At 38.7% G+C, this 27,854-nt stretch overlaps 2 protein-coding genes across 9 annotated transcripts in view; one reads left to right on the plus strand and one right to left on the minus strand.

Moving 5' to 3' along the window:
• dync2h1 (dynein cytoplasmic 2 heavy chain 1) overlaps window positions 1-4,202 on the minus strand; it is a 123,265-nt gene extending 119,063 nt beyond the window's left edge. For 4 of the 7 annotated variants that reach the window (XM_026193721.1, XM_026193722.1, XM_026193716.1 and 1 more), the window contains exons 1-8: window positions 3,712-4,007; window positions 2,881-3,084; window positions 2,133-2,306; window positions 1,861-1,999; window positions 1,529-1,647; window positions 1,042-1,186; window positions 523-668; window positions 19-105 (exon numbers count right to left, since the gene is read on the minus strand). In XM_026193721.1, the coding sequence (XP_026049506.1) occupies window positions 19-105; window positions 523-668; window positions 1,042-1,186; window positions 1,529-1,647; window positions 1,861-1,999; window positions 2,133-2,306; window positions 2,881-3,063 (993 nt within the window). In that variant the 5' untranslated portion in view covers window positions 3,064-3,084; window positions 3,712-4,007. The other 3 variants (XM_026193718.1, XM_026193719.1, XM_026193720.1) reach the window with 3 other exon arrangements.
• Window positions 4,203-9,873: 5,671 nt separating this feature from the next.
• Window positions 9,874-17,893, plus strand: LOC113037023 (uncharacterized). 2 transcript variants are annotated; one of them, XM_026193725.1, is made up of 8 exons: window positions 9,874-10,362; window positions 13,161-13,189; window positions 13,854-13,924; window positions 14,861-15,154; window positions 15,380-15,676; window positions 16,752-16,859; window positions 16,969-17,012; window positions 17,200-17,266. In XM_026193725.1, the coding sequence occupies exons 1-7, from the start codon at window positions 10,357-10,359 to the stop codon at window positions 17,010-17,012; spliced, it is 849 nt and encodes a 282-aa protein (XP_026049510.1). In that variant the 5' UTR covers window positions 9,874-10,356; the 3' UTR covers window positions 17,200-17,266. The 2 variants fall into 2 exon arrangements, with proteins under 2 accessions (XP_026049510.1, XP_026049509.1); XM_026193724.1 differs by having other exon boundaries at window positions 9,880-10,362; window positions 16,969-17,008; window positions 17,200-17,893.
• The last annotated feature ends 9,961 nt before the right edge of the window (window positions 17,894-27,854 follow it).

The raw sequence follows: 27,854 nt of genomic DNA on the forward strand, positions 1-27,854 counted from the left end.
AACAGAGCCACAGTTTACTTCATTCAATCTGTTTGCGAGGCACTGCAGGGTTTCCGGGGAGTGTTTGTTTCCCTTCCAGGGGTGGGGGGCATGTCTCTTCCACACCTGAGGAAAAAATAACAAAAATAATTTAACAGGTTTCCGGGACTGAACACAAATCATCTTCATCTGGCTTTTAATTCACAAAATGAAGAAACAGTATCTGTCAAATTTTACACACTATTTCCAGCTTGAAGAAAATATATTTCTTACACCATACAGTACATTTGGAGAGTATTCACAGCGCTTCACTTGTTCCATTTTTTGTCACGTTACATCATTATTTTAAACTTGATTAAGTTCAGTTTTCACCAGAAGATTTCACAGACAACACCCCATAATGACAAAGTGAAAAAGGTTTCTGTGAAATTTTAGCTGATTTATTAAAAATGTGTAACGTGACAAAATGTAGAACAAGTGAAGCCCTGTGAATATTTTCCAAATGCACTGTTATTTTTTCTCATTTTCTGAAGCTTCCCATACCTGTCCAGTTAAATGCTCACAGGCTACAACCCACTGTTCACAGATGGCAAAACCCGTTCTCAGGTTCTCTCTCACTAATACAAATGGTTCCTCAAAGATTTTAAGACCACTCAGCTTCCTCTGGACAAATCTCCCCAGGGCCCCGCCTTGTACAGGTAGATATAAAGAAATGCAAAAAGAAGATTAAGAATACAATTGCTACATGCATATGCATATTAAAAAAAAACCAACAATTTAAAAAAGATTTCACAGGCACATAACAGGTATATTTGGCAACATATTATCCAAAACCCAGAGACCTCGATAGTACGTCACTGCAATCTAAAGCATGTAAGCATTTTATTTTTAGCATAAAGTACGTAATTGCAGTGCGTAGCAAGTACAAAAAAGGACATTTGTTTCAGTTCCCAAAATATGGCCAATTATTACTTTGTAATATAAGGAGTAAGTAAGTACTGTCATTGGCAAATATTTTCTCTCATTTCCCCTTTTTGGTTTGTGTGTGTCTGAGAGTCCTACCGATGACATCCATGAGGCGGACCATGCGTGTCTCTGGGTAAGGGTCGTAATCAGTCTGCCTCCAAATGTCATCCAGAGCGTCCCTGCTCTGTTCCACCAGATCCATAACATCAGACATAGACAGGCTATCGAGACCATCGTATTCCTGGTGGCAACACAAAGAGATCAGTGATCATTTTTAGTTTCCTCTCGGTGTGTTAACAGCTATGTAATAGTAACAAATTACTGTTGAAAACAGCACTTACCGTATATAGTGCTAAGCTTTAAAGATTTTAAATGTCTAAATTTGTCATATTGTAAATAACATTGCTTTACCAGCTTATTTATAGAATTATTGCTTAGTACAGTAACAGAATACAGTTCTCATCTCATAGTTTAATTACCTTCCCCCCTTTGTACAAAAACTATATTTAGCATCATATAAATGTATTCATTTTTATTTGTATTCATTTTTTAAATGAGTAAGTCTTGATACATGCATTCATACCTTTTGTATTGGTTTGAAGTGCTCAGTGAAATGTTGAGATCTTTCTCTCAAACTACTCTTCTCTGCAGACTCTGAGAGATCTGCCCAGTACTGGAACTCATCGCTGGGAGTCAGGATGCCTGCAGAGTGTAAGAAATATGATGTACAATGTCTAAAAGTCATAACGTAATCAGTGATATACAAAATGATATACACATACTCGCAAGACGTTTTACCACTCATTATGCATATGATTACATCGCTCCAAAATCCAACAATTTAAAAAACTACCATAACCATTCATTAACACCCTTTCTGCTAAAATATACTCTGCAAACAATATGTGCGCATACCCAAGACATCTTCCTCTGTGCAACCCTTCTTGGCAGAAGGTTGTGTCCCAGACTGGCGAACTACTGAACCCAGACCCAGCTCCAGCTCACTCAGGAGGCCAGCCAGTTTAGGGTCAAATGCAGAACGCCAACGCTCATCCTTGAGAGAACAAAAGGAAAGTAAAAAAAAAAACAAAAAGAAAAAAAAAAAACTTTCTTTCTTAGTCTAACTACAGATAATGATTTTTCATGTAACATATCTGGAACCTCTCAATGCACAGGGACAGACTCACCTTTAGCAGTACAGGTGCGAAAACCTGTCTGACAGCCTGATAGAGGGTGTTAATGGGAGACTCCAGCATGGATGAAACCAGAAGGCTGTGATGAAGGTTATCTTCTGTGACCACTGTGGGACGCAGCTTGAAGAACACCAGCACATTCTCTCTAGTCTCCCCCACAGCTTCAATCTGTGTCAAAGGATGGAGTTGTTGTTGTTTTTTATTAAAAAGGCACTAAACCGTCAAGTCAACACATGGAAGGTAACTGTACAGAACGTCAAATAACATTTTGTTATTTGCCCCTCCAATTAGCACCTCTGTGTGAGAGACCACAGTTCAGAGCCAGAAAAAGGTGCCCACCCTAGGTTGGAAATTAGTTTCTGCCTCAAGTGGAGAAGTTCAAGTATATCGGATGTTGTTCACAAGTGAGGGGAGAGTGGAGCAGGACACTGACAGGCAGACTAATCAAACCATCTAGAGAGGGATGTCTAACATCTCTACTTCTGCTGCCTCTTTGATGAACACCCAGATAAGTTGGAGAAAGTGAATCATGTATAAAAAAAAACAAACCCAAATCAATTTCTTTGTTAAGTTGATATTTAGAGATATAAATATTAATTGCATTAATATATTTATTGATAATTCATTTTTAAATATGGATTAGATTGAAAGATGTTATAGATTTAAACACTGCATCAGTTCAACAACTATCGATGTGTAATGTGACCCTTTTAATAACTTTTTTTTTTAAAAGAAAACTTACCTTATTTGATAAGCGAAGGTCATTGTCATGTCTGCTGACAGATAAGACAAATTCATTTCCATCATCTAAGAAGTTATTGAGCTCTGGGCTGTCAGTCAGTGATGATGATGGCTTTAATCCATAGAAGTTTCCAGTTGTGGTCAGAATAAACTTCTTGCGGACATCATCTGAACCATGTGGCATCTTTCTGCTGGAACTAAAATACTGGCAGCAAGAAAGCAAAGACATCCAAATGTTGGGATAAATAATTGTAAAGGAATGCGTCTTTAAAGAGTAAACACAATTGTATTGCTTATCAAGCATAGATCTTGAGACTAAATAAAAAAATAACAATAATTAAAAGTAACCATAACGAGCGGCTTTGATATACATGGTTATTCAGGATAATCTCGCCTTTTTGCTGTTTTATCCAGCAAGAAATATGCCTTAATATCAAATACTATCAAACTAAATTTCTATTTGAACAGCCTACCGTTGGTAAACCCACGAAACCTTTTACATTCACTGGTTCAGTGTCCAGCTAGAGGTTATTGGGTAGTATTTAGAGTCGCTGAACTGACCCAGTGCTGACATCCCTGCTAAATTAGTAGCTGTTTTTGCGCTGAAACATCGTTAGCACATCAAACCACTAGCTTTTTTCGTTTTGTTTAAAATCAGACTTATGCCTGGAAAGCAGCAGTACCAGGTTGTGGCAAAGGAATGGCCACGGGCAGAGTAAACCATCAGCTAATAGCTAACACTAGCCTTGCCTGTGTAGATTAAAGTGCAGTGCATCAGTTCGCTGGCTCACTTTCGGCGCACAGTCAAGCTACAGAATATCTGGTTTCATACCGTTATGTCTCGAAAAGAAACCAAACTCCGAAAGCTTCTGAATGCTTAATCCATGGTTTGAAGTTTTAGCAAAATTGCCCCTCTCAGTTTGTAAGGGAGTTCGTCAATGCTAGTGTCGTTGCCAGGTAACAACGACGAGATTTTGTTTCACGTGACACAGCTATTCCTACGTAGTTTTTATGCGGCATTTACGTATGCGGCCACATTAAATTAAATGTTTGTTTTGCTTTGTTTTACCACATAGAAATGTTAGAATGCAATAGTATTTATTGCCTTGTTACTTTAATAGTAGAGTAGTATATACTTGCGATTCGGCTACTGTTTCAACGGCGACATTCCGGAAGCTACGCAAGCAGATTTAGATTTTCAAACTAAAAGATCTTATCAATCCGTGAAGCGAACTGAGCGAAACCGCGAGGGCAGAAAAAGTGTAGGTTTTATATTAGCATTAGGAAATGGTCAGGTAGCCTACTGTGAGCCAGTGTGAGTTGCTGAGGTAAGAAACCTTAAATAAGCATGCTTCTGTGTAAGAATAATGTTGCAAAGGATTCAAAACAATAATGACGCGTTTGTTTATCTTATTTAGTAAAGAAAGTGGGACATTGTAGACGTTAGGTGTATGCTGCCCCCCCCCCTCCACGTTTGCTGTGTGCTTTCATTTTCACACAATTTAATTTAAGAACAATGTAAGTAAGCTGTGTTAACTGAATCAGTATTGTTTTATCTAATGTGGTTAGCTTCTTCTTTAAGACAAAGATTCCCTGCCAGACATAAATTACTCATCCTAGACTGACCATTTTCGGTCTTGGATAAGGAACTCATACTTGTAAACATGGCAAAAACCACTTCACAAATAGGGATTCCCTTCTGTAAGTAGTTTCGTTTCTTTCACTGACTCTGCGTTGATTCATTTGGCACACACTGTGCTCATATCGCGTTGCGCATTTACATCATGAATGAAGATATTGTTATATATGAAAGTAAGTATGTTACAAAATTGCAAACTTATCTTTAATGCTGAGAAGCTAGTAACACTGACAATCAAATCTGTGGTCACACATTTCTCAAATCACTGTCTAAAGCAATCTTTTCCGTTATACGAGTTCAAGTCAATTTTGTGTTCAGTCTTCAATCACTCAGTTACTAATACAGCACGTGCAAAGACCCTAAAGTGGGACTGATGAATCAGGGTGGCAAGAGAGGAACTGTGATACTATATGAGGATGTCAAGAATGACAAAGAAATATGTGAGTGTGGTACAGGACATATATGAGGACAGAGAGATAGTGGTGAGTGCCACAATATAAGTGACACATTGGTTTAAAGTGGGGATGGGACTACATCAAGGGCAGCTCTGAGCCCTTTCTTGTTTGTAGTAATGATGGACAGGTTGACATACACTACCAGTCAAAAGTTTGGACACACCTTCTAATTTAATGTTTTTTCTTTATTTTCATGGCTATTTACATTATAGATTCTCACTAAAGGCATCAAAACTATGAATGAATGAATACTGAATTTTGTAGTAAACCAAAAAAGTGTGAAATAACTCAAAACATGTTTTATATTTTAGATTCTTCAAAACCGCCACCCTTTGCTTTGATTACAGCTTTGAGTACTGGCATTCTCTCGATGAGCTTCATGAGGTAGTCACCTGAAATGGTTTTCCAACAGTTTTGAGGGAGTTCCCAGAGATGCTGAGCACTTGTTGACCCTTTTGCCTTCACTCTGTGGTCCATCTCATCCCAAACCATCTCGATCAGGTTTAGGTCAGGTGAATGTGGAGGTCAGACTATCTGGTGCAGCACTCCATCACTCTCCTTCTTGGTCAAATAGCCCTTACACAGCCTGGTGTGTTTGGGGTCATTGTCCTGTTGAAAAATAAATGATGGTCCAACTGAACACAAAGCGGATGGGATGGCATGTTACTGCAGGATGCTGTGTTAGCCATGCTGGTTCAGTGTTCCTCAATTTTGAATAAATCTCCAACAGTGCTACCAGCAAAGAACCCCCACACCTGCTCCTCCATGCTTCATGGTGGGAACCATGCATATAGAGATCATCTGTTCATCTTTTCTGCGTTGCACAAAGACATGGTGGATGGAACCAAAGATCTCAAATTTGGACTCATTAGATCACTTCTGCACAACACAAATGATGGTCCCAAGCCCATTAAGAAGGCAAGAAATTCCACAAATGAACCCTGACAAGGCCCACCTGTGAAGTGAAAACCATTTTAGATGACTACATCATGAAGCTCATTGAGAGAAGGGCAAGGGTTTGCAGTATTGTCAACAAAGCAAAGGGTGGTTACTGTCAAGAATCTAAAATATAAGACATTTTTAGAGTTATCTTTTTTTTCTTTGCTGCATAATTCCATATATCTTGCTTCATATATTATCTTCATTATCTGATATCATCAGTATGCATCTACAATGTAGAAAGTAGTAAAAATAAAGAAAAAAACATTAAATGAGAAGGTGTGTCCAAACATTTGATTAGTAGTGTATGAGGTCAGATGAGATCAAGCAGGGGTCTTTGTGAACTATGATGTTTGCAGATGACATTGTTATACGTAGTGAGAATAGGGAGCAGGTGGAAGAGAATCTGGAGAGGGGGAGGCATGTGCTGGAGAGAAGACAAATGAAAGTCAGTAGAAGCAAGGCTGCTTACATGTATGTGAATGAGAGAGAGACAGGTGGAAAGGTGGATCAAAATAGCAAAAGTAGATGAGTTTAAATACCTGGGGTCAGCCATCCAGTGCACAAGACGGGTGAAAAAGTGAGTGCAGACAGGGTGTGGCTGGAGATGAGTGTCAGGGGTGATTTGTGACAGAAGGATAGCAGCAAGAGTGAAAGAGAAGGTTTACAAGAGGGCAGTGAGACCTGCTGTGACGTTTGGTTCGGAGAGGTGGCACTTACAAAAAGACAAGAGGCAGAGCTGAAGGTGGCAGAATTGAAATTGTTTTTCATTTTCATTGTGAATGAACTGAATGTACAGGATTAGAAATGAGTATATCAGTGGGACAGCTCGGGCTGAGCGGTCTGGTTAGAGAGGCAAGGCTGAGATGGTTTGGACAGGTGCAGAGGAGGGAAAGTCGATATATTGGATAAAGGATGCTGAATATTGAGCTGCCAGGCAGGAGAAGAAAAAAAGAATGCCACATAAAAGATTAATGGATTTAGTGATGGAGGTTGGTGTGACAGACGAGGATGCTAGTGATGGGGTGAGATGGAATTAGATGATCTGACTTGGACTGGTAGAAATGTGTAAATCGTGGTCATCATTTTTTTAGGCAGTATAAGCACATTTAAATGGCTTATACTGTTGCCATAAACATGCAGCTTTATGCAGGGACGCCTGTAAAATTATTTTAACAGAGATATTCAGCCTTTGCTTGGTGTGAGGGGAGTTTCACACATGGTACAAGCTGATTTGTTTAATGTCTTGTTTCAAATCTTAGAGCCTTTCCTCCCACATAGTGCTCATTGCCAGCACGTTTCTTTTTCACCAAGCAAGTAAGACAAAGTTTCAAGGTAGTATGTAGAAGATCTTGATATGAAAGTTGTAAGAAAAATGTATTTTGTATTTTATGTGCATTAAATAATATTCCTTTTCATTAAAGGTTTGTCATCTAAATGTTAAATGAAAAGCATAAGGATGAGTCATTTACAAACAATACTGCAGTTTCTTAAATTTTCCCTGGATACATTAAAAAATTCCCACATTATCTGATAAATCTTTTCCACATTGTTTCGTTATTAAATCAGAGTATATTTGCCAGGTGCTGTGGAGAATTCTTTTCTCTAAATGGGTGTGTCAGTGACCTCATGGCCTCGTGAGAAATTGCCGGCCCATCTTGGGTATTCCCCCTATTCCTCGCAGCTAGACACTCCCCCTTTTAACCGAGGCCACTCTAACCAACGTGTTTTGAAAAGGTCAATGCAAAGGAAAACAGAACTTTTACAAGAAACATCCCAAATAATTTCGTATGAACAAAATTTTTATTGAGCTAAAGGTCACTTGAAGGGAAATGCTTTGTGTGTAAATCTTTATCATTTACATGTTAAATTAAACAATAACCTTTCTAATACACTAGAAATGAGAAAATTGTCCACCTGGAAATGTCATATATGGGGAAATAATCAACTAATAATTGTGTCATCAGACACATTGTAATTATTTAACAAGAAAAACAAAAGAAGTTCTAGAAAAGTTGGCAAGAATTCAAAAAAACATAATGTCAATGTGAAACACTTTGTGGTTAGTCAAAGAGATGATATGAAAAATCAGAGGTGGGCGTGTACTGTACACTCACAGGTCACTGCCTGTAATAAAACGTCAAAAGCCACAGAGAAAGTCCATAACTTGGCCACACAGAAAGCCACAGTCTTTGTGTTTGTGTGCGTTAACCAGTTTTAGCGAACGTCAAGTACATAGGTTTCCAAGTACATAGGTTTCCAAGTACATAGTCACATAGGTGGCACAATGAAACATTCACTGTAGTCTGTCAAACAAAGTTACACATGTTAGCTAAGATTCAAAATGAAAATCATAATGAATAATGAATATCGCATGGTGTTTCATCTAAAGCCTTTTTTTAAAATGTGATTTTTTTTATTGTGTTACAACAATAAAACTGGGGTGCTTGCTTATGTCTGTGTTACTGTGCAACCTGAAAGAAAATATCCTTTTCCTACATTTGGTGAAATGTGACTGAAGCGCACTGATGTTCCTGGTAGAGATGGACCGATCCGATATTACGTATCGGTATCGGTCCGATACTGACCTAAATGACTGGATCGGATATCGGAGAAAAATAAAAAATGTAATCCGATCCATTAAATATCACGAAAGCACCTCACAAAACTTGCAACACGCCGTAACTCACCTCAGAACGTTAGCATGTCGGAGCAGTATGCATCACGTGATAGAGCGGCTGTGGCATGCGGGACCTGTGGTCTGGATAGCATTTGGAGCTTCGCTAGCAACCCGGCATTTCATCTCCGACAAAGTTATCCCCGAGAGAAGTAAAGCAAGTGTGTAAGTCCATCTCTGAATGTTTGTAAAGCATTCCTGCGTTAAGCTTAACGAGCGACTGCCTCTCGCTCTCCGGCTGCTTAAATGATCAGCTGATCGGCTTTTCTGTCGTGAGTCCATCTTTGTTTTTGGCCCACTTTGCACCAGAAAGAGGAAACCAGCGGCTGAACAACAGCAGCACGTTTAAGCTTGATCAGCTGTTGTTAGAATTTATTTAATATTACTTTCTACACCAGGATCTTTTTCTACAGCTGACGTAACTGTGCAGGGGCGGATCTAGCAAAGTTTAGCCAGGGGGGCTGATAGGGCATTAACAGGGAAAAGGGGGCACAAAGACATACTTTTCTTTCTTATTCTCATTTAAAATGTCTAGCTTTTAATAAATAATTATCTGACACACAAAGTTTTAATTTGATGTAAAATGAATAGAAGTCAATTACTGTATATAGTGACTATTAAGTCTAATACCCTAGTAAGCTATAGTGCTTTTTCCTTTGGGAAGGTACCATCTGTGCAGTCTGCAATTTTGTTGAAGAAAGATGTTGAATCTATTTAATATTTCTTGAAAAATAATTGATTTCTGTGCATTTTTTTTTCACACTGCATCAAATTAAGGTTGATTACGTCGATTAAGCATCATGAGGTGGCGCGTGAGGGGTGGTTCCCTATTTTTTATTTATTTATTTTTGTTGTTGCTGGGAGTTGGAACCCTATTAGTTAGGTTGCTTAATATTTACGCTAAGTACTCTTTAAAATACCAGAATAGGGAGGATGGTGTAGGTCTAAGTTTATTAGATTGATCAGTATTGCTGAACTATGAAATATTTTTTTTGTATGCAGGTATAACAAAATAGCTTTAGTGTAGTTGTTGTTTTAAACTTAAGTATGAACTTGCAGACTTGCAAAATGCAGCAAGATATTTTAAAAAACAGTTTTGTTGATTAAAAAACACTATATCGGATTCATATCGGTATCGGCAGATATCCAAATTTATGATATCGGTATCGGTATCGGACATAAAAAAGTGGTATCGTGCCATCTCTAGTTCCTGGCATGTAGTGGAGCAGATAAAGTCGATGCCAGAACAATACCTTAAAAGGGCTAATAAACTAAGGTTAACTTTGCTCTTTAGTTTCTTTATTTCTCATTTATACAGTCTGTTACCAGGAGAACTATTTGGGATTTCTTCAGAAGAATTTCTGTCACATGTTCAGATGAGCCAGAAATTGATGCATACGGAAGTGTTTTAGGCTGATTGTATTACCACATAAAAAAGCAGGCACGCACAGACACACACACACCCACACACACACAATCAAAATCTTCACAGCTGTGTAATTCTTTATAAGGCTTGTTGATTTTGCCAAGTGAAAGAGGCAACGATTTGATTTAGATTTTCTAGTTATCGTTAACTACATTTTCAAAACAGTCAGTGATCATGCCTTTAGCCTTTATGCTAGTAACAACTGCTATCAGTTGTTACTAGCATATGAAAAAGGAACTGAGATGTGGCTCCTCCTCCCCCCGCCCCCTCAGCATACCAGACTAGTTGAAGGATTTAGCGATTGATTTAGCGATTCATTTTAACACAGAGAGCACGGCGGCATGATGGTGAGTGTTTGCGTCATTTGAAGTTTGATAATGTCACATACTTAAACAGTGTTTGAATTGATTCGGGCTACCATCATCGTTCATGCTTATGCTAGATGATAATAATAATGTGAGTCACTCAATAATGTAAGCTGCTGTGTAAACAATCGAGGCTATGTGAAAGTGACAGAGAAGCGGAGTGTGCAGGCATGTGTGTCAGGGTCTCGGTGTTTACATTGCTTTATTCTAGCTTGCCTCAGGAGCAGTGAACAAATTAACAGTTCGGTTGTAGCTTGAGCTGAATCCTTATACAAGTTAAAACTTTAAGTGTTCAACTGAAACTAATACTGAGATCACGGATACAATGGCAAAAATAGGCTTTCTTCGAAAGGAGGGTGGCTTCTCCCTTAGAGATACGGTGAGGAGTTCAGCCGTCCGAGAGGGGCTCAAGGGTAGACCCAGGACAGAAACTCTCGGCTGGCCTGGGAACGCCCCGGTGTTCCCCCGGATAAACTGGAGGAGGTGGCTGGGGAAAGAGGGAGGTCTCGGCGTCCTCTTAGGGCTGCTGCCCCCGCGACCTGTCCCCCGGAAAAGTGAAAGATAGGTGGATAGCTGGATGGATGGAAAAGAACAAAAATGGCATGGTAAAGTGGAAACTGCATCAAGGACAGAAAAAATATACTGCTAATACAACTCTTTGTAACCAGCTGATAACCGGAAGAAAATGGATGGCTGTATAGAGGGATGAATGCTTCTCAGGAAATGTGTTTAAGCTCTGGAGTATAAATTGTGACGGTAATGGTAACGACTAGTATAGATGTGCTCTCAAAGAGAAAGCAGAGGAAAAAATCCTGAGCGTTTAACACAGATAAACAGATAGACATTCATATACATATATCGAAATCCAATTCATTGTACTACTGTACTATGTATGACTGTGCAATGACAATAAAGAGTTATCTTATCTTATCTTAAATTGTTATATGTAGATATTTTTTCAGCACGACTGAATGTCTGTGTGACTGTACAGCCTTTCTAGGAAAACGACTTTAGTATGAAACAGTGTGTCCACCATGCATGAACCCAAATAATTAAGAGAATGAGAAAGGAAAGAGAAAGTAACTTTTGTGTTTTGGCTGTCTCTGGGAAAAACAAAGGTCAAATGCAGAAAGTGTCAGCATTAGAAGACAAACAGAGGCACTCCACAGAATCCTTTACAGTCTGGCTTGTTGTTTAGTATCATTTAGATTAAAAAATCTAAAAAGAAGATGAGTCGTGAAACTCCATTTGGATGAATTCAGCTGATTGTGTGAACCAGGTGTGAGGTTTTTAATTTGTAAGACAAAAGGGGTTTAGAGGAGAGTATGTGTGTATGAGAATAGCTCAGCAGAATGAGTGTTCTCTCCAATCATTACGTCAGGGGAATTCCCATGTACTGCAAAGCCTTGCTGATTAATGCTGTTCAGTTTGCACAGCAGTGTAGTGATAAAGCAGAAGTTGCAAATACAATAATGAAAAAAGGAAAACAAAATACATTCACAGATTGATTTGCAACACAGAATCAGAAATTCTATTTTTAAATATACTTGTAAGTACTGTAATTTGCATTAGAGTTTGGAGGTGTGCCCTGTTGTTTTAACATCAAAGATCTGTAAATTATTTTATGTAACATTATATCAAACAAAATGCTATTCACAGCTTACTCTCACATGTCTCATTAGGGAAATGTAACCACCCTCCCCCAATGGCCACATCAGAGTTGGATAAAATTGTCACTTAATTTGAGTCCTTGATTTAAAAAAAAGAAATCCATCTGCATTAGTATCACTTCCACAGTTCATTTTGTATCAGTATTCCTGAAACCAAATACACCATGCAGTTACTTGACCTTTGGGATTTCCCTCTGTTTTTGTTTCAACTTATGACAGTCACTGCTGCTAAATGGCCACTCGTGAAGGGTAGGGGTGTTTCCACTGGTCAGCCTCTTTAAAACACCTTCACTTTAGATATTTACTGACAATGTGGAGAGAAGCATATGTGATTTTTTTTTTTGTGCTTTATCCTACTACACCATATCCTACAACTGAAACAATCCCGATTTGATTTTCCAAGTGGGAATTTCCTGAGATTTCTGATCACTGCCAGCAAAGTCACATAAAAAAAAGATCACTTCCTCATGAATAGTTTTAGAAACAATTTCAAGTGAAACTAGTTCATCAAAAACAAATAAAGTCTGTGCTTCTTGTTGGACGAAACAAACTGATCTATTTGTTTATTATATTTCATTTTTTATTTTTCCAAATTTATATAAGACAGGGGAGGATATGTAATAAGCTATGTGCTTATGTGGTTAGCATTTGGTTCCTATGATACCAAATGCGTAGTAAAAGAAAACTAGAATGTTGTTTTCTCCTAGCAGGTACAGGAATACACCCTTTTAGAACAAGCCCTCTCTTATACTGACTGGGACTTTCCTTTTGCTTCTTGTATACTGAAAACCATTTGGGTGTGTTCTTTCAGGATGAGACAGCCTGTTTTCCCCCAAAACATGACTGTAAAGAGCCAGTCAAATGTTTCAAATAAGATTCTAGTTCACTGAAAGGGTAGGATTGGGTGGGTTTCAGGACTGGGTGTTTGATATCGCCCTTGTGTAGCATTAATGATATTTTAAGACAAAACTATCATTCTCCTGACAAATGTAAATGGTGAGAAATCACTGCATGCAAGTTATTTTTGAGTGTTCAGGTGTACATGTGCCACTTGATGGCATCTCACACTACATTTCATTTCAGTGATTAACCAGTTTGTCTTTCTAACAGGCGTCCACCTGGAGCCGGTATCGTTTCCTGTAAGTAATGCTCCGATTTTCTATTCATTCCTATCATGATTTCAGCACAAGGCAGCGTGTGGTTAGGGCACTTTTGATATTTTAACACCCAGTCACATGTTCCTGTTATTAACTGTTGCTCTGATACATATCCATGTGCCACTGTTGTGACTGGACTTGTAAGACTTACAGTAAGTAAGGCCCAAAAGGATTACTAGGAAGTAAATTTTGGAATGTAATTTTCTGGTGTTCTAATTTTAAAAGCAGTTTCCTCCTATATATCTCCTGTTACTTAAATATTATATTATTAATTATTTATATTAGCTAGTTATGGGCATCAGTGTAAGGTTAATGTGAAAGCTTATGGATCCAGACATGAGTTTGTAGCCTTCCCACTGATCTCATGTGTGCGCTTGTGTTGTTACTTGAACTGAAAAGAGAAGTGATCATTTTAGCTTCAAGAAGTTGGTGACAGAAGAGAGCAAATCTGGCCCAAGTTCATTATCTGTGTTTTACGATCATTGCTTGGCCACAGATGTTGTTTACTGAACTGTCTCAGTTATTTCCTGGTTGTTGTTACTGTCAGCTATCTCAGCCATCTTTAGGCACTGATGCAAAAAAAAGTGTGTGTGATTCTTTATCTCCGCGTGCCACTTTAATGATTCACCATTTTCTGTGTTCCTAGAACTCAAAGGTTTTCCCTTGATCTGCTGCTATCTCTTGTTCTGACACTGACTTGGCCCTTCACTGTCACAGGTGAGCAGTTCTGCCAGCAGCACTCGTTCATTGTGGTTAAACATAGAAACCAGTTGTTTATTACATGAATAAGAATGTGTGATATGACAGTATTATGCTTGGTTGCACATCACTAGCTAAGGAAAGAAAGCAAAACGTGTGCTCCCCCAACTCAGATTTACATAACTTTAATTTTTTCTTAGTTTGATGGAGTGGTCTTATGAAGAAGTTAAACTTTTTAGGAGATTTCCTTTCTTTGTAAAAGGTGAATATGTAGATCAATGCTATTCGCACATCTTTGTAATGAATAGGAAGCTGCCATCCACATGACTGGACCAGCCATTACAGCAGCACCCTATGCTAACACAAGCTAAGCTAATGGGTTTTTGGGTTTAGCTTCAAATTTAGTGTATAAACACGAGTGTTGACTATTTCTTCTCATCTGACTCTCACCAAGAAAGCAAGGAACCCCATTTTCCAAACTATTTTCTATGTCTTCCTTCAGAATATTATAGCTTTCCTGTCTTAGTCCCTTTAATGCCCCCTGTTCAGTTTCCAGCTACCAGTCCAGCCCAGAACTGCTGGAAAATGCAATTAGTAGAAAAATCTGAATATCTGGAAGCTAAAGCCAGAGATGTTTTCTTACGAGTTGGTAGATAATCAGTCAAAAACACTCACACTTCAAAACAGGAAAAACAAAAAAGTTCTCTCCGTGTATTCTGCACAAAAAGGAAAGACAAAGGGGCTTATGAAGAAGTGAAATTAGCCTACCGCGTCATGCAGCGGAACTCTGCAGGAGCTTAAACAAAACCGCATGGAAACACATGTCTGCCCTAAAATAGAAACTGTTTGCATTCATTTCTCCCTTTAGATATTTTCTTTAATAAAAGATATATGCCCTAAAACTTCATCCCTGTTCCTTTTTTGTTTTTGTGTTTTTTGTTTTTTTTTTAACAGGAGGTGCTGCTATTCTCAAAGGGGAGGTCGGTGGAAATGTGACTTTTCACTGCTCTGGTAAATCAGTAAAGAACATTGACTTACTTTACCTCCAAAGAGACAACGTCTTTGTTAATGGTTATTATGAATCTAAAAAAGTACCAGCAACGTGGAACAACACAAAGTTTGATCGCAACACTTCATCTGTGTTCATGGATAACCTAAAGGTCTCACACAGTGGAGAATACAAATGTCACATTCGGTACAAAGACGAGCAGCATATTAATGAAGACTCAATAACCCTCAGTGTCACAGGTATTTATGTCTTCAATTCATCTCATGAAGTTCATTTTTATATGACTGTCAGTGTGAATAGACCTTTAAGATGAAGCGTTACAATAGTGTAAAGTATGTGCATGTAATATAAATATAAACAAAGAAAACAGCTGTTTTCTTTGTTTATATTCATATATACGCCAGTCCCTTTGTACATGTTGGAAACACCAGGCTGATATCACTTTCCTTGTGTCTTTCTTCTAGCAAAGTACAGCAGGCCTTTATTCAGTCCTCCAGTCTGCAGCGAGGAAACCCAGAATTGCCAGACAACGTGTACATCAAATAATGGATACCCAGAATCCAGCATGATAGTTCAGGCTATAGTTACCAGCACTAATGAGACCATCAGGCAGATATGGCAACATGTGAAGTCTGTCTCTTCCCCAAATCCAAGTACATTTCTGTATAACATTACCACCGCTGTGAGTTATAACTGCTCGAATGGGGAGATAAAGTTCAGCTGCTCCGTGGGTGACGTCACTTCGGATGAGTTCTCAGTCTGTGAGTAGCCTGTTCATCTTAGAAAAGACAATTATTTCTTTATCAAAGTAGTTCCCACAATTAGCTACTGGACAAGTTTTGGGAAGTTTGAAAGCCAGTGGAAATCTCTTGGCATATATCCCCTTTATTGTTTTATTTCATAGCAACATCCTCTTATTCTGTCAGCATTTGTGTGGCTGACACAGAACAGTTTAGGTTGAGTTTTTGTGATTTTTGAGATTTTTAAAACTTATGTGAGGCTACTAGATTACATTTTTCAGCAAGACGAATGAAAGTGACTGAATAGCAAAGCATTTCCTGCAGAATCAAACTCAAATTACTGCTGAGACTGACGTGATAAAAATTACGTGCTGTATTTATTCTTAAACTGAGGTATTATGGAAATGTAAAATTTGTTTGAGCCTACTATATGTTTATTAATACAACAACAGAGTGGGTGCGTGGGGGAAGTTCCAGGTTTTTTAGAGCTTTGCAGTTTTACTATATGTCATGTTTTGACATATTAAATTATAATGATTGTTCCCTTTTCTTTTCTGATCAGTTGCTTGGTGGTTTTTAATTTACCTTCATGTTAAAATAGTGAAGCTGTGACACTGTGAATACATTGTGGTTGCTGGGTTGATAACATCACAATATCAGCACTGACAGCAGTAGTAGTGTAGTATTACTGCTGTGCCCAATGTAAAAAGAAAGATTAACGAGTCTTTTCTGCATATGCTAAGAGTGTGCTATAAACGTTTTCCTGAATCAAGAATCATACAGTTTAATCATACAGTGGGGTTTGTACTTATGTTAGTTCTGTGAAATGAATTCAGTTTAATTCAGATTTAAGGAAAACGATTCAGTTAAAACATTCGGCAGTTCATTTTCATGAAATAGTTTAAGTTGATCTTTAAGTTCCCCAGCATGGAAAAGAAAAGGCAGACATGCCTTGTTTTTAGTTCAGTTCACTTTTTTGTTTTAGTTCTTCAGGGTAATTAAATATAATAACTCTTTTTTTCTGTATTTCATAATACTTGTCATGTGGGGTTCTTTGTAATAATCTTGATTCTGATACATTTGTTCTCATTGATAGGTGCTCATCAGGATCAACGCAGCACTGATATAGTAATTATGACAGCCATTTGTATACTGGTGGTGGTGGTCATGATTGCAGGTGTTTTGTGCTGGAGAAGACGGACAGGTGAGCACAGAAATTGCACACATGTGTAAAACTGCAGGGACATGAAAATAAGAGAATGAATAACTCAAAATGTGCAGAAACTCATGGCAGGCTCTGTGTTGTTTTTCAGGAGGCAGTATGAGGCTAGAGAGAGTAAATACAAATGAGGCGTAAGTAAGTGTTTAATTGTCTATAATAGTGTAGTCATAATACTTTGATTACACAGTAATCTGTGTAACTTTTCATAGAAATCAAAATTGTACTTTTGATTTCTGCTTGTAGATTAGAACAGATAGTGCTTTCGCTTTCCTTGTTTTTTCCTTCTGCCTAATTATTTCCTTCTGTGTTTTATTTAATCCAGGGTGGAAATATCACTTTGTGAAAAAAATGGAGAAAAAGAAGCTGCTTGAGGGGTGAACCAGTGAAGGACAACATTAAACCCACGTTCAAGGATCTAGAGGGACAGATATCGTCTCCTCTGTGTCAATTACACACTGTGATCAGCTGGTTCCACGCAAAATAGGAATAACCTCACCAGGCCTCGCCAAGAGTGAGTGACCCATCACCAGGAACTACATGCTATTAACATTTCACACTCAACACTTGTGACTTTTAGCGTTTGAGGAAGTATCATATCTTGTTCTTTTACTGGTGAAGCAAAGTGCGTCAGTAAAGTGAGAATGGCTGACTTCACTATGTAAAAGCAAAAAAACAGACTTTATCAGCGGTGTGCGGTTAGGTTGTTGTCGAATACTGGAAAACTGTGACAGAAATACCTCCTGACGCCGTGTGACGATAGACGAAAAACAAGAAGTTAGAAGAATTATACATATGTATGTTTGTATTTGTATACTATGTATATGTGTACTTTGTTGTTACACCAACCACTGCGGGAAGAACCTGGCACACTCGCTACAATGGTCACTTGTGGACTATGAGTCATTTAAAAAAAAGAAAATACTGTCATTGCTGCACTTTAAAATCCCCTCCTGTACATTTCTTCTGTAGCCAATTTTTAATGTTTTTTTCCCTAGATTTTTAAACAACAGTGTAAATACTATATATTTTTTTTATTTTAATAAACAAAAAAGAAAAGTTCAGTCATCTTAGTGTTGATTTTTTTTGTTTTTGTTTATTTTTTAATAGAATAGTACTACATTGGGGTCAGAAATAATAACTGACATGTACTGGAAAAAATGTGGATGAAGAAAAGCTGGAATTCAGAACATTTTGTGCAGATTAACTTGTAATTTTAAGCAAATTTTGTGTATTGTGCAGTAAGTTCCAGTATTTTCAGATTTCCTTGTAAGGTGCAATGTTCAATACAAGGGAAATGTGTTTTTTCTGTATTTTATTTAAATGGCCGTTAAACGTTCCCTAATGGGGGATATTGCGGTCTTCTCCACAATTCTGACGTTTTCTCAGGTGACTGTTCTCAGGTTATCACATGTAACCTTTTGTATGCTATTAAGCATAATATTTATTTCAGTCTAACTTTTACTTCCTTGAAGATATTTATCGGTAAAATGTTTGTGCTATTTACAGTTTTTGGTAAGAGGAGCCTGTCTGTTATTCCCCATTCCCTGGAATTACCAAAAATTCTCTAAAGGGTGTTTTCATTTCCTAAATTTGCTTGAAACACTCTTGTTCGGTGCCTAATTTATCTTTTCTTTTTGTTTTTAGAGTTTCAAATTCTGTCTGTGTCCCTTTTCAACCAATAAAAGTTATGTAATTTAACTGAAGTTGTGGGAAGAGTTACACTCGCACTTCACTACACCACACGCAGCTTTAAACCTCCAAGTTCACCTTCAGCTGCAATGTAGTCAAACTGCCACTAGATGTAGTACGAGCACCACAAAATTGAGCTGACTCTTGCTCACGTATATGATTGTTTTTTCAGGTTTATGTGTACAAGTGCATTTGGATGTTACTGAAATACCTCATGATCCCAAGCACACTTGTCTTAAGATAGCCTGTGAAACAAAGTTAACTTCCTTCTGCCTAAGAAGGAAACAGTGTTTAATGTGTAATTATATCAGTGTCTGCACTTTCCTTCCCAGTACAAGAAAGGTGTTGTAGAGTAGACTGGACATGCCATAAATAGGGTAATTCCCTCACTATTAAGTCTTTGAGAGAGGAGATGCAAGTGAATATGGTGTACACGTCACACTGAACTGTCTTTTTGTATATACACCAAGTTTGTACCTACAGCGCTGTGCAAAAGTTTTAGGCAGGTGCGGGAGGGAGAAAACGCTGCAAACAAAGAACACTTTCAGAAATATAAATGATTGTTTATTGGCCCCAAATTTATTCTGCAGCAGGACGACAACCCCAATCATACAGCCAAAGTCATTAAGAACTATCTTCAGCATGAAGAAGAACAGGAAGTAATGGAAGTGATCGTGTGCCCCCCACATCATCGAGTGTGTCTGGGATTACATGAAGAGACAGAAGGATGTGAGGAAGCCTACATCCACAGAAGATCAGTGGTTAGTTCTCCAAGATGCTTGAAACAACCACCAGCCGAGTTTCTTCAAAAACTGTGTGCAAGTGTACCTAGAAGAATGGATGCTGGTCATACCAAATACTGATTTAATTTAGATTTCACTTTGGTTCATTCACTTCATTTTGTTGATTGATGAAAATAAATGATTAATACTGCCGTTTTAAAAGCATTCTTTGTTTGCATCATTTTTTCTCACCTGCCTAAAACCTTTACACAGTACTATATACTTAGTGGCCATTTTATAAGTTACACCTTGCTAGTACCACATTGGACCCCCTTGAGCCCTCAGGAATTCCTTAATTTTTGATGGCAAAGTTTCAGCAAAGTGCTCCAAACATTCCTCTGAGATTTTTGGTCTGTTATGACATGGTAGCATCACACAGCTTCTGTAGCTTTATCAGATGCTATCTATGATGTGAATCTATCATCACACTGCCTGGAAGATGCTCTATTTGATTGTGATCTATTGACTATTGAAGTCATTTGAGTAGAGTGATCTCACTGTCATCTTAAAGAAACCAGTTTGAGATGATTCAGCTTTGTGAGTGCATTTTCTCCTGCTGGAGCAGACGTCAGGAGATGGGTACGCTGTGTTCGCACATATATACAGAAGGTCAGCAGTGATTCTCAGTTGGTACTAACAGGCCCAAAGTGTGCCAAGAAATTATTCTTCACAACATTACAGCACTTTGTTTGTACACGGCAGGATGGATCCATGCTTTCATTTTGTTTATAACAGTTTCAGACTCTGCCATCCAACGGTTGCAGCAGAAATTGAGACTCATCATACCAGCCAACATTTTTGACCAATCTTCTGTTGGCCAATTTTGCTGAGCCACAGTTTGTTGTTATCGGTTGATAAGAGTGGCATTTGGTGTGGTCTTCTGCTGCTACAGCACCAGGTGCTTTATTCCTTTTTTCACTGAATTTGTCCCACCTAAAGATACTACTGCCAGGAGGCTGGGGGGTAGTACTAGTGGCAGGCAGTATTTTTTACATTTTATTGCTCCCATTATCGTTCTCATTTCTCCAGAAGCAGATTTTCTCTCACTTTCTCTCATCATGAGTCACTGTGACAGGCTGTCAGTCCACGTCTCTGCCCTGTGTTTACATTGCGCAGCAGAGCAGCACCAGGCTCGTTGCACTTCAGGAATGTAACCCCAAGGTCCGTGCCTTCCTCCTCCTGTTTTCCATTTTCTCCCCACTAACTTTCCCAATTTTTTCCTTCCATTCCTTCATTTTTTATTCACTCTTTGCAAAGACTCAACTCTTCCCTTTCTCCAGTCTTTCCTCTTCTACTCCCATCCTCCCAGAAACATCCTTTCCTCTGCCATCTCACCCCCTCCCACTTGTCCCATTCTCTCCTACTACCACCTTTCTCTTCTCTTTCCTTTACCAACCCTTTCTCCTTTCTCTTCGCCAAGCCTCCACTCCCTTTCTCACCCATGTTTTTCTTTTCCCCTTTTTAAAATTCAGAGCATTGTCCCCGCTCACTCACACCCCCTTTCCCCTGTCATCATCCCCTCACCTCCCACTCCGCCCCATCTCTGTCCTCCCTCCTCTCATTCCTCTGCTGCCTAACCCAAACAAACCAGGGAGGACCTTCCTCTCTGGTGATTGTAAGAGAAACACACCACATGTCAGAGTTGGTTTAAACATAAACATTAGTCAATCTGAAGTACTGAAAAAGAATATGAGGTACTTAAGTTCAGCATGAAGTGAAATTACTATTTTATGGTAAAACTAACCACCGAATAGACAACAATTAGAAAACAAAATGTCTTGGTGTATATAGGAAAAAGTTTATTCCCTTCTCCATTGTTCTGTTTAATGAACAAAAACCACTTAATAGTACTACACACTAGCCTACAAGGAAAGCAAAACTATCCAGTTTTCCCTTTGTTTATAAAGCACAAGTCTTTATAGACACATTAGGAGTCAGGGCAAAGAGAGGAGTTATGATCATCATAAAGAATCTAAGCAGACTTTTGTGTTTTTCCAGTGACGCAGCAGAGCGTGTAATCTACTGCTTAATGGAGAATGCTCTCAGTCAGAACACAGGCCTGTGGCATTTCTCAGCAAGTGGTTTGTGACCTCTGCCACATTGTTCTGTGTGGGACTTATAATCAGATTATACTAGTTATGAAAGTCAACTAGATTAGTTTTAGTGGAGGGAGCTGGAGCACAAAGGCATCAATTCACAGCAGGAGAGGGGAGCTGATCAGCTTGAGGAGGATTGGTAATGTTTGCTAAATACACAGAGAGTGCAGTGTAGCAAGGCAAACAACGTAGAATAATGTAGACAGCTTAACTCAGCTCAAAACTGTACTTTTAAAATGTACTTTAGAATTGCATTGGAGTATCAGTAATCGTAATGTGCTCATAAATGTGCCCAAAATACTACAGCAATTTGTAGGTATTGTCAAGTAATACCAGAAATCAAGTATTCTGATTGGACAAGAAAATGTTTGTATGTTTGCAGATATTGCTGATGTAAATAAACTGTCACAAAACACTAATAAGTTGGTGACTTAATGTCTGTCCCTTTACTAAAAGACCAGCTGTTTCATTCTAGCCTTGCACTTTTTTTGGTGTCGGCTTTTTAAATAAACAAGCCGACATACATTTGAGGCTGTAGGCTGTACCAATGGCTCTCATTTCCCATCATGCCTATAAAGGACCTACTAGTTAGTCACTCAGTCTGTGGTCTGTTTAGGTCTTCTGTCTTATGTTTACAAGTGTTACTTTTAGTTTATATTTTTACTTGCCAATTTAAACCCCAGTTCCAATAGAAGATGGAAAACATTTCAAAGGTTTAAAATGACACTTCACGTTCATAAAAATATGAGCTCATTTTGAATTTGATGCCAATAACAAACCTCAACAAAAATAGTTGGAACTGGAGTAACACAAGGCTGGAAAGGTAAGTGGTACTAAAAAGAAACAGCTGGAGGAACATCTCACAACTGATCGGGTTAATGGTCAACAAGTCATTAACGTGATTGGGTATAAAAAGAGCATCTTAGAGAGGCAGGTTTTCAACATGGGTAGAGGTTCGGCAATCTGTTCATTTCTTGAGGTTAGGCTGTCAGTCCACGTCTCTGCTAATTTCAAATGGACTAAGGCAAGGTAGAAAACTGTTCTGTGGTCAGATGAATGAAATCTGAAATTCTTTTTGGAACACATGGAAACTAAAGGGAGGAGGCACCATCCAGTTTGTTAACAGTCCAAACGCCTGCACCTCTGATGGTACAGTGGTGCATTAGTGCCTATGGAATTAGCAGCTGGCATATCTGGAAAGGCACCATCAATGCTGAAAGGTATATACAGGTTTAAGAGCAACATATACTGACATCCACACAACATCCTTTTAAGGGAAGGCCTTGCATATTTCAACAAGCCACACGAAACTGAAACCACCAACTAAAAACATCTGGCGCATCATGAAGCAAACATGAGATAAGTAGATCCAGGACTGTTGAGCTGCTAGAATCCTAAGTCAGACAGGAGTGGGACAACAGTCCTCTGTCAAAAGTCCATCAGCTGGTCTCCTCATTTCCCAGATCTTTACAGACTATTGCTACACAGTGAAAAACATGGCCTTGTTCCAATGTTTCTGATGCTTGTTGTTCCATCCAACTCAAAGGGATTACTTCTTAAAATGATACATTTTCTCATGTGAACAATAGATATGTTTTCTGTGTTTCTGTTCTGAATAAAATATGGGTCTATGAGATTTGCATCATCAACAGATCAGTCTGTTTTTATTCACATTTGAAACCACATAGAAATGTTTTGGGGAACTGGAAATGTCAAATGATTGTGATTTCGGTGTAATTTCTGTAGGAGTTTATTGTTTTTTAATAAATAGTGATACAACTGTTGTATTTCTTTACACTAGCTACAGGAAATATACGGCAGTTTCTTTTTCATTCAGTGCTGCCTGCACACAACCTTACTGAGAGCCACTGAGGGAAATGGGCTCCACATCGAGAACCCTAAGTTAGATATGTTTTGTAGATGGTGCTCAGAGAAGAAACATAACGAGGCTGTTGGAGCGGTCGCAGTGAGGGACCAAGCAGGTCAGGAGGTTCAGCTCTGGTGCTGAGGCTGACTGATCATGTTGCTGTCACTGCAGAAACCCTCTCTCTCTGACCTCCAGAGACAGGAGAGGTGACCTGGAAGCATTTATCACCTCTGTGCTTTGTGACCCATGGGCTGGTGCCTGAGAGAGGGAAAATAACACTAACATAAAAGGAGAAAGCAAGGAGGAGATAGAGAAATAGATGAGGAAAATTGTGACCCGGACAACAATCTGTCACTTTTAAGCCAAATTCGTAAACTGAAAAACTTTTTTTTAGTGTTTCATTAAATGAGAATGTCCATATTTTTTTTGTCCATATTTGTGAGTAAAGAATCTCATTCTGCATTTTGAAAATTCTAGTGGCAGGTTTCTGAAACTGCTGGAATCCAGTACGGGCTATTTGAGTGTGCATTAATGAAGATATTTCTTAGTCGGAGGATAAAAGCATTGCTGGTGCAAATGTGTGGGCCTGGTTTGGTTGAGCCATTAGTTATCATCAGAGATTTGAAAGAACGTGAAGTATTGTGAGAAATAGTTGGCTTCTAGCTCAATAGAACTATTAACACCCCTCTGTAATGATGATCCACCAATGGAGCTCTTGGCGAGGGCTTTTTTAACTAGGCAATAACCCAATATCTAAAGCAGTGTGCATTTGTGTGTATATGTATGAGCGTGTGTGAGTGTGTGTGTGTGTGCATAAGCGAAATTTGAGCAGACATTGACTAGAGTCACATCTCCTTTGAATATTTATAGTACTGCTTAAGATTTGACCTTTACATTCGCACACTCATGCATGCAAACATATAGAGAGAAGACTATATTACCTATCTATCTATGTAGCCATCTATCTGTCTAGGGTAGGTGTGGAGTAGACACTGGTTTGCGGCCTGAAACACTCAGACAGGTGATCACTCTTGTGGGAAGACTCTATGAGGGGAGATAGTGTGAGAGACCAGTGAGCAACTAGTATCAAGGAATGGCTGGTGGGATGCCCAGTTGGCTGCAGATACTTGGCAGCTTCATGTTTCTGCAAAAGCTGAACATCAAAGACTACCAGAAGTATTAGTAATGTGTGTTGTGGATTGCTCTGTAGTGCATACAACAACTGCGCAGCCATAAGCTGTGTATTGAGTATTGGCTTGTTCTTGCCTTTATTAATATGAGTAAAACGAAAACTAGCACAACCTGAAAAATGTGTGTTATTGTTTTGTTCTTGGTACCTTATCAAGTTGAAATGATGAACTAGCTACATAGCCAAGATGGCAGCCAATGAGGGTAAGAAATGTACCGCATTCCATACTCAACTTTTTAACCAGTCTTTAATTATGAAAAATCTAAACCCCCCCCCAAAAAAAACAACCCTCAAACAAAAACAAAAACAAAAAAATAGAGCTAGTATTTTTTTTATCAAATCAGTTGACCAGAAGCTAGTAGATGAGCCGAATTTACTTATAGGGAAATCCTAATATGTCGGTTATAGTTTTACATAGATGATTGCTGTTTGGTGTGTGTTTTTGTGCGTGTGAAGTGCATGGATGTATGCCATCCCTTCATCATGGCACCATGGCAGTAGCTGTTGCTGCATAATATTGACTAAGCTGTGCTCTGCCAACAACATATTTTCTTCAGTCATACCCCCCTTCACCCTCTTTTCACAGCAAGTGTTTTCCCCTTTCTGTTGCTGGGTGAAGTTTCATCTCTTCTGGGAGCAAGAATCTATATGAAGGCAACACAGTTGATGGCAGTGTTCTATAGCTACTATGCAATTAACTTTTACTGCTTAGTGATAAGTTAAGGAGGGAGAAAGCTGTCTTTTACCGTTTTAAAAAAGTATGCTTTTGTGTTACATGGGCTAAAGGGGACATAATTAGCAACTGAAAGTGAAGAAAGATGCGAAGAAAAATGCTCTGCAAGCAGGGGATACTTGACACCAAAGGGTCCCTGCAACAACCTCATCTTAAATTTATCTCTACATCCCAGACATGTTGAGGGATTTGAGGAGGGACATGGTGTACAGACACTAATGTGGAAAAAAAAACAAAAAACGCACCCACCAGAGAATTTTGTTTCCATATGTTAGAAGAGTTTATCAGATTGAAGCCCTGTGCATGAGCTTGCATCTGTCTTGCACGTACGTTTGTCTTAGTGAACGAAGGTGTGCGTGCAGTATGTGTGCAATAATTGACACCTGAGACAGTTAGAAGGTCATTCCTGGAGTCTGGTCACATAGCTTTGATCATTTTCTCATCGCCTCAGAAATAGACCAGAGAGGACAGAGTTTGCACAAACACTCCCTTGCTGTGTGTGTACTTATGTCCAAGGGGGAGGCCAAGGGAGAACGTTCGTCTAACAGACTGACAGGGAATGTGCACTTGTTTGCAGTGCACAAGCCTTTGTTTGCATGACTGCCCTAATGCATTTGCACCCATACTTTTGTTTGCCACTGCTTGCATTTATCGTGTGAAAAGGCTCATGCGCATGTATGCAAATACCCAAGGGGGAAGTCTGTGTGCACTCATGTGAGTGTTGAGAGGGGTGATTGTGGTTTCTCAAGCTCAAAAAGAACTTTGAGCTCTAATTTGTGCATGTATGGATTTCTTTTATGAACAATGAACATGAGGAGTTTGAATTGGTTAGATTTGAGCTAATAACATATAGTAGAGGACGTAAATAGTATAAAATATTTATCTGCAGATTCGTTGTTTTAATCTTCCTCATCAGATGTTTTTAATGGAGTGTGGTGTTTCTTTACTTTGAGAACAAGTTTTACAAGACGGTGCAGTGATTGTAGAAAGAGATACTCGGATCTTTATGTGGTTTATGGAATTGTGGATGCGGGAAACCTTGTAAGGCAAGGACATCGTCTGGGGGAGATGACTCTGAGAATCCCACCATACAAGTGTCCTTGTAACAAAAACAACTTGCTCTAATCTTCAGAAAATAAGTCCTATTTCTTGTTTGGTTTTTCACATTGAATAAACACATATAGACATATATTGGTGCAATTGGAGACATTGTCATGGCATAATTAAGTCCAAACATTGCTCATCAAAGTGTCTTTTTGCCACTTTTTGTGGTAGTAAAAATTGCGCTTTCTCACACAAAAGCACAGAATTATGTACCTAAATATACTTGACAATTACATACATTTTTTGCTATTAGTTATACAACATTTAAGCCATGCTATGCAGCATGAGAGTTTGTCAGATTGGCACAGCTAGTGTTTTAAATAGTCACATGTTTCCTGAAGATTTCATCCATAAAAGACCAGAACCTAATTTAAACAGCTTGGTCTATAAACAGTCTGGTGCTTATCCTTCTTAACACACACACCTGCACTATATCTGTGCTTGTCCTAAAATAGCCACCAGGAGGAACTCTTTTCTCTCAGTTTTAGGACATAATTGTAAAAATGTTTTTTTTTTTTATCTCCTTTATTGGATTTACACATTTACTAGATGCTCTGATAGGTTTAGTCTTGGTGGTCTGATGATATCTTCAAGAGAGTGAGAGAGCAGAGGAAGAGGAAGCATGCATGGCTGGAGGCAGCTTCTTTAAAACCCCCATGCTCTTGTTATATTTAGTGCTTGCAAAGTTCAGCCCCGATCCTTTCTTTTTTCTCTCTCTCTCAATTCTCCATGTCACGATTGTACTTGACATAGCGAATAAAGTCGCCAACATTTGCAGTTAAGTACAAAACACTTTTAATGTTGCAGAGTAGCACAGTAAAATCTAACTCTCAGCTCTAGTCTTTTTACTCAGCTGTTCCTTCCTGCTGCAAGGAACAGTAAACGTGCAACATTAAAGCGAATGCTTATAAGTTTTTTTTAAAACTATGGTTTACTATCAATTTTTGGTTCAGAACAAGCTCTATAAAGACTTCCGAGAAGGGCAAGCCAATTCTCTTGTTTGAATAATACTCAAACTCTTGCCTCGAGACATAAAAATGAACACAAATATAATAAATAAGCAAAAGCATCACTCTCAGCCATTCTTAAGTCTGAGTGGACCATGTTTTTGATATCAAACACAAGAAGACAGCTGAAAATACTAAAACGCTTTTGAAGTGTGATCGTAAAAATCCCGCTTTTTCGTGTAAGTGTGCGTGCCCTAAAAAGATGAAGCTCAGCGGGATCCAAATCTGTGAAAAACAACAATAAATTTTGTGAACCAACAAGTCACCAGGTGTTAAACTTGATAAGAGTTTTGGGGCAAAGGGAAAGATCGCTCTCCCTAGATTCTCTGTAGATTAATACTTCTTCTGTGGATTCTTCAGCGCTGAGTTTTAACCACACATGGTCTTTGTCAGAGCTAACCTTTGCTTGATGAGGACTTCGGTCTGCTTCATAGCCTTACATAGAAAAATCAATGCTCGTTTGAATAAATGCCCAGAAAAAAAAGGAGTATCTTCATTTGAAAGTCTGCA

Source organism: Astatotilapia calliptera, chromosome 14 (genome assembly GCF_900246225.1).
Source record: "Astatotilapia calliptera chromosome 14, fAstCal1.2, whole genome shotgun sequence".
NCBI classification, from domain to species: Eukaryota; Metazoa; Chordata; class Actinopteri; order Cichliformes; family Cichlidae; genus Astatotilapia; species Astatotilapia calliptera.

Bases quoted from the DNA above. Each gene is read 5' to 3' on its own strand.
- LOC113037023 (XM_026193724.1), top strand. The intron at 13,190-13,853 runs GTAAGTAATGCT...CTGTGTTCCTAG, and splicing joins TGGAGCCGGTATCGTTTCCT to AACTCAAAGGTTTTCCCTTG. The intron at 15,155-15,379 runs GTATTTATGTCT...TCTTTCTTCTAG, and splicing joins AATAACCCTCAGTGTCACAG to CAAAGTACAGCAGGCCTTTA.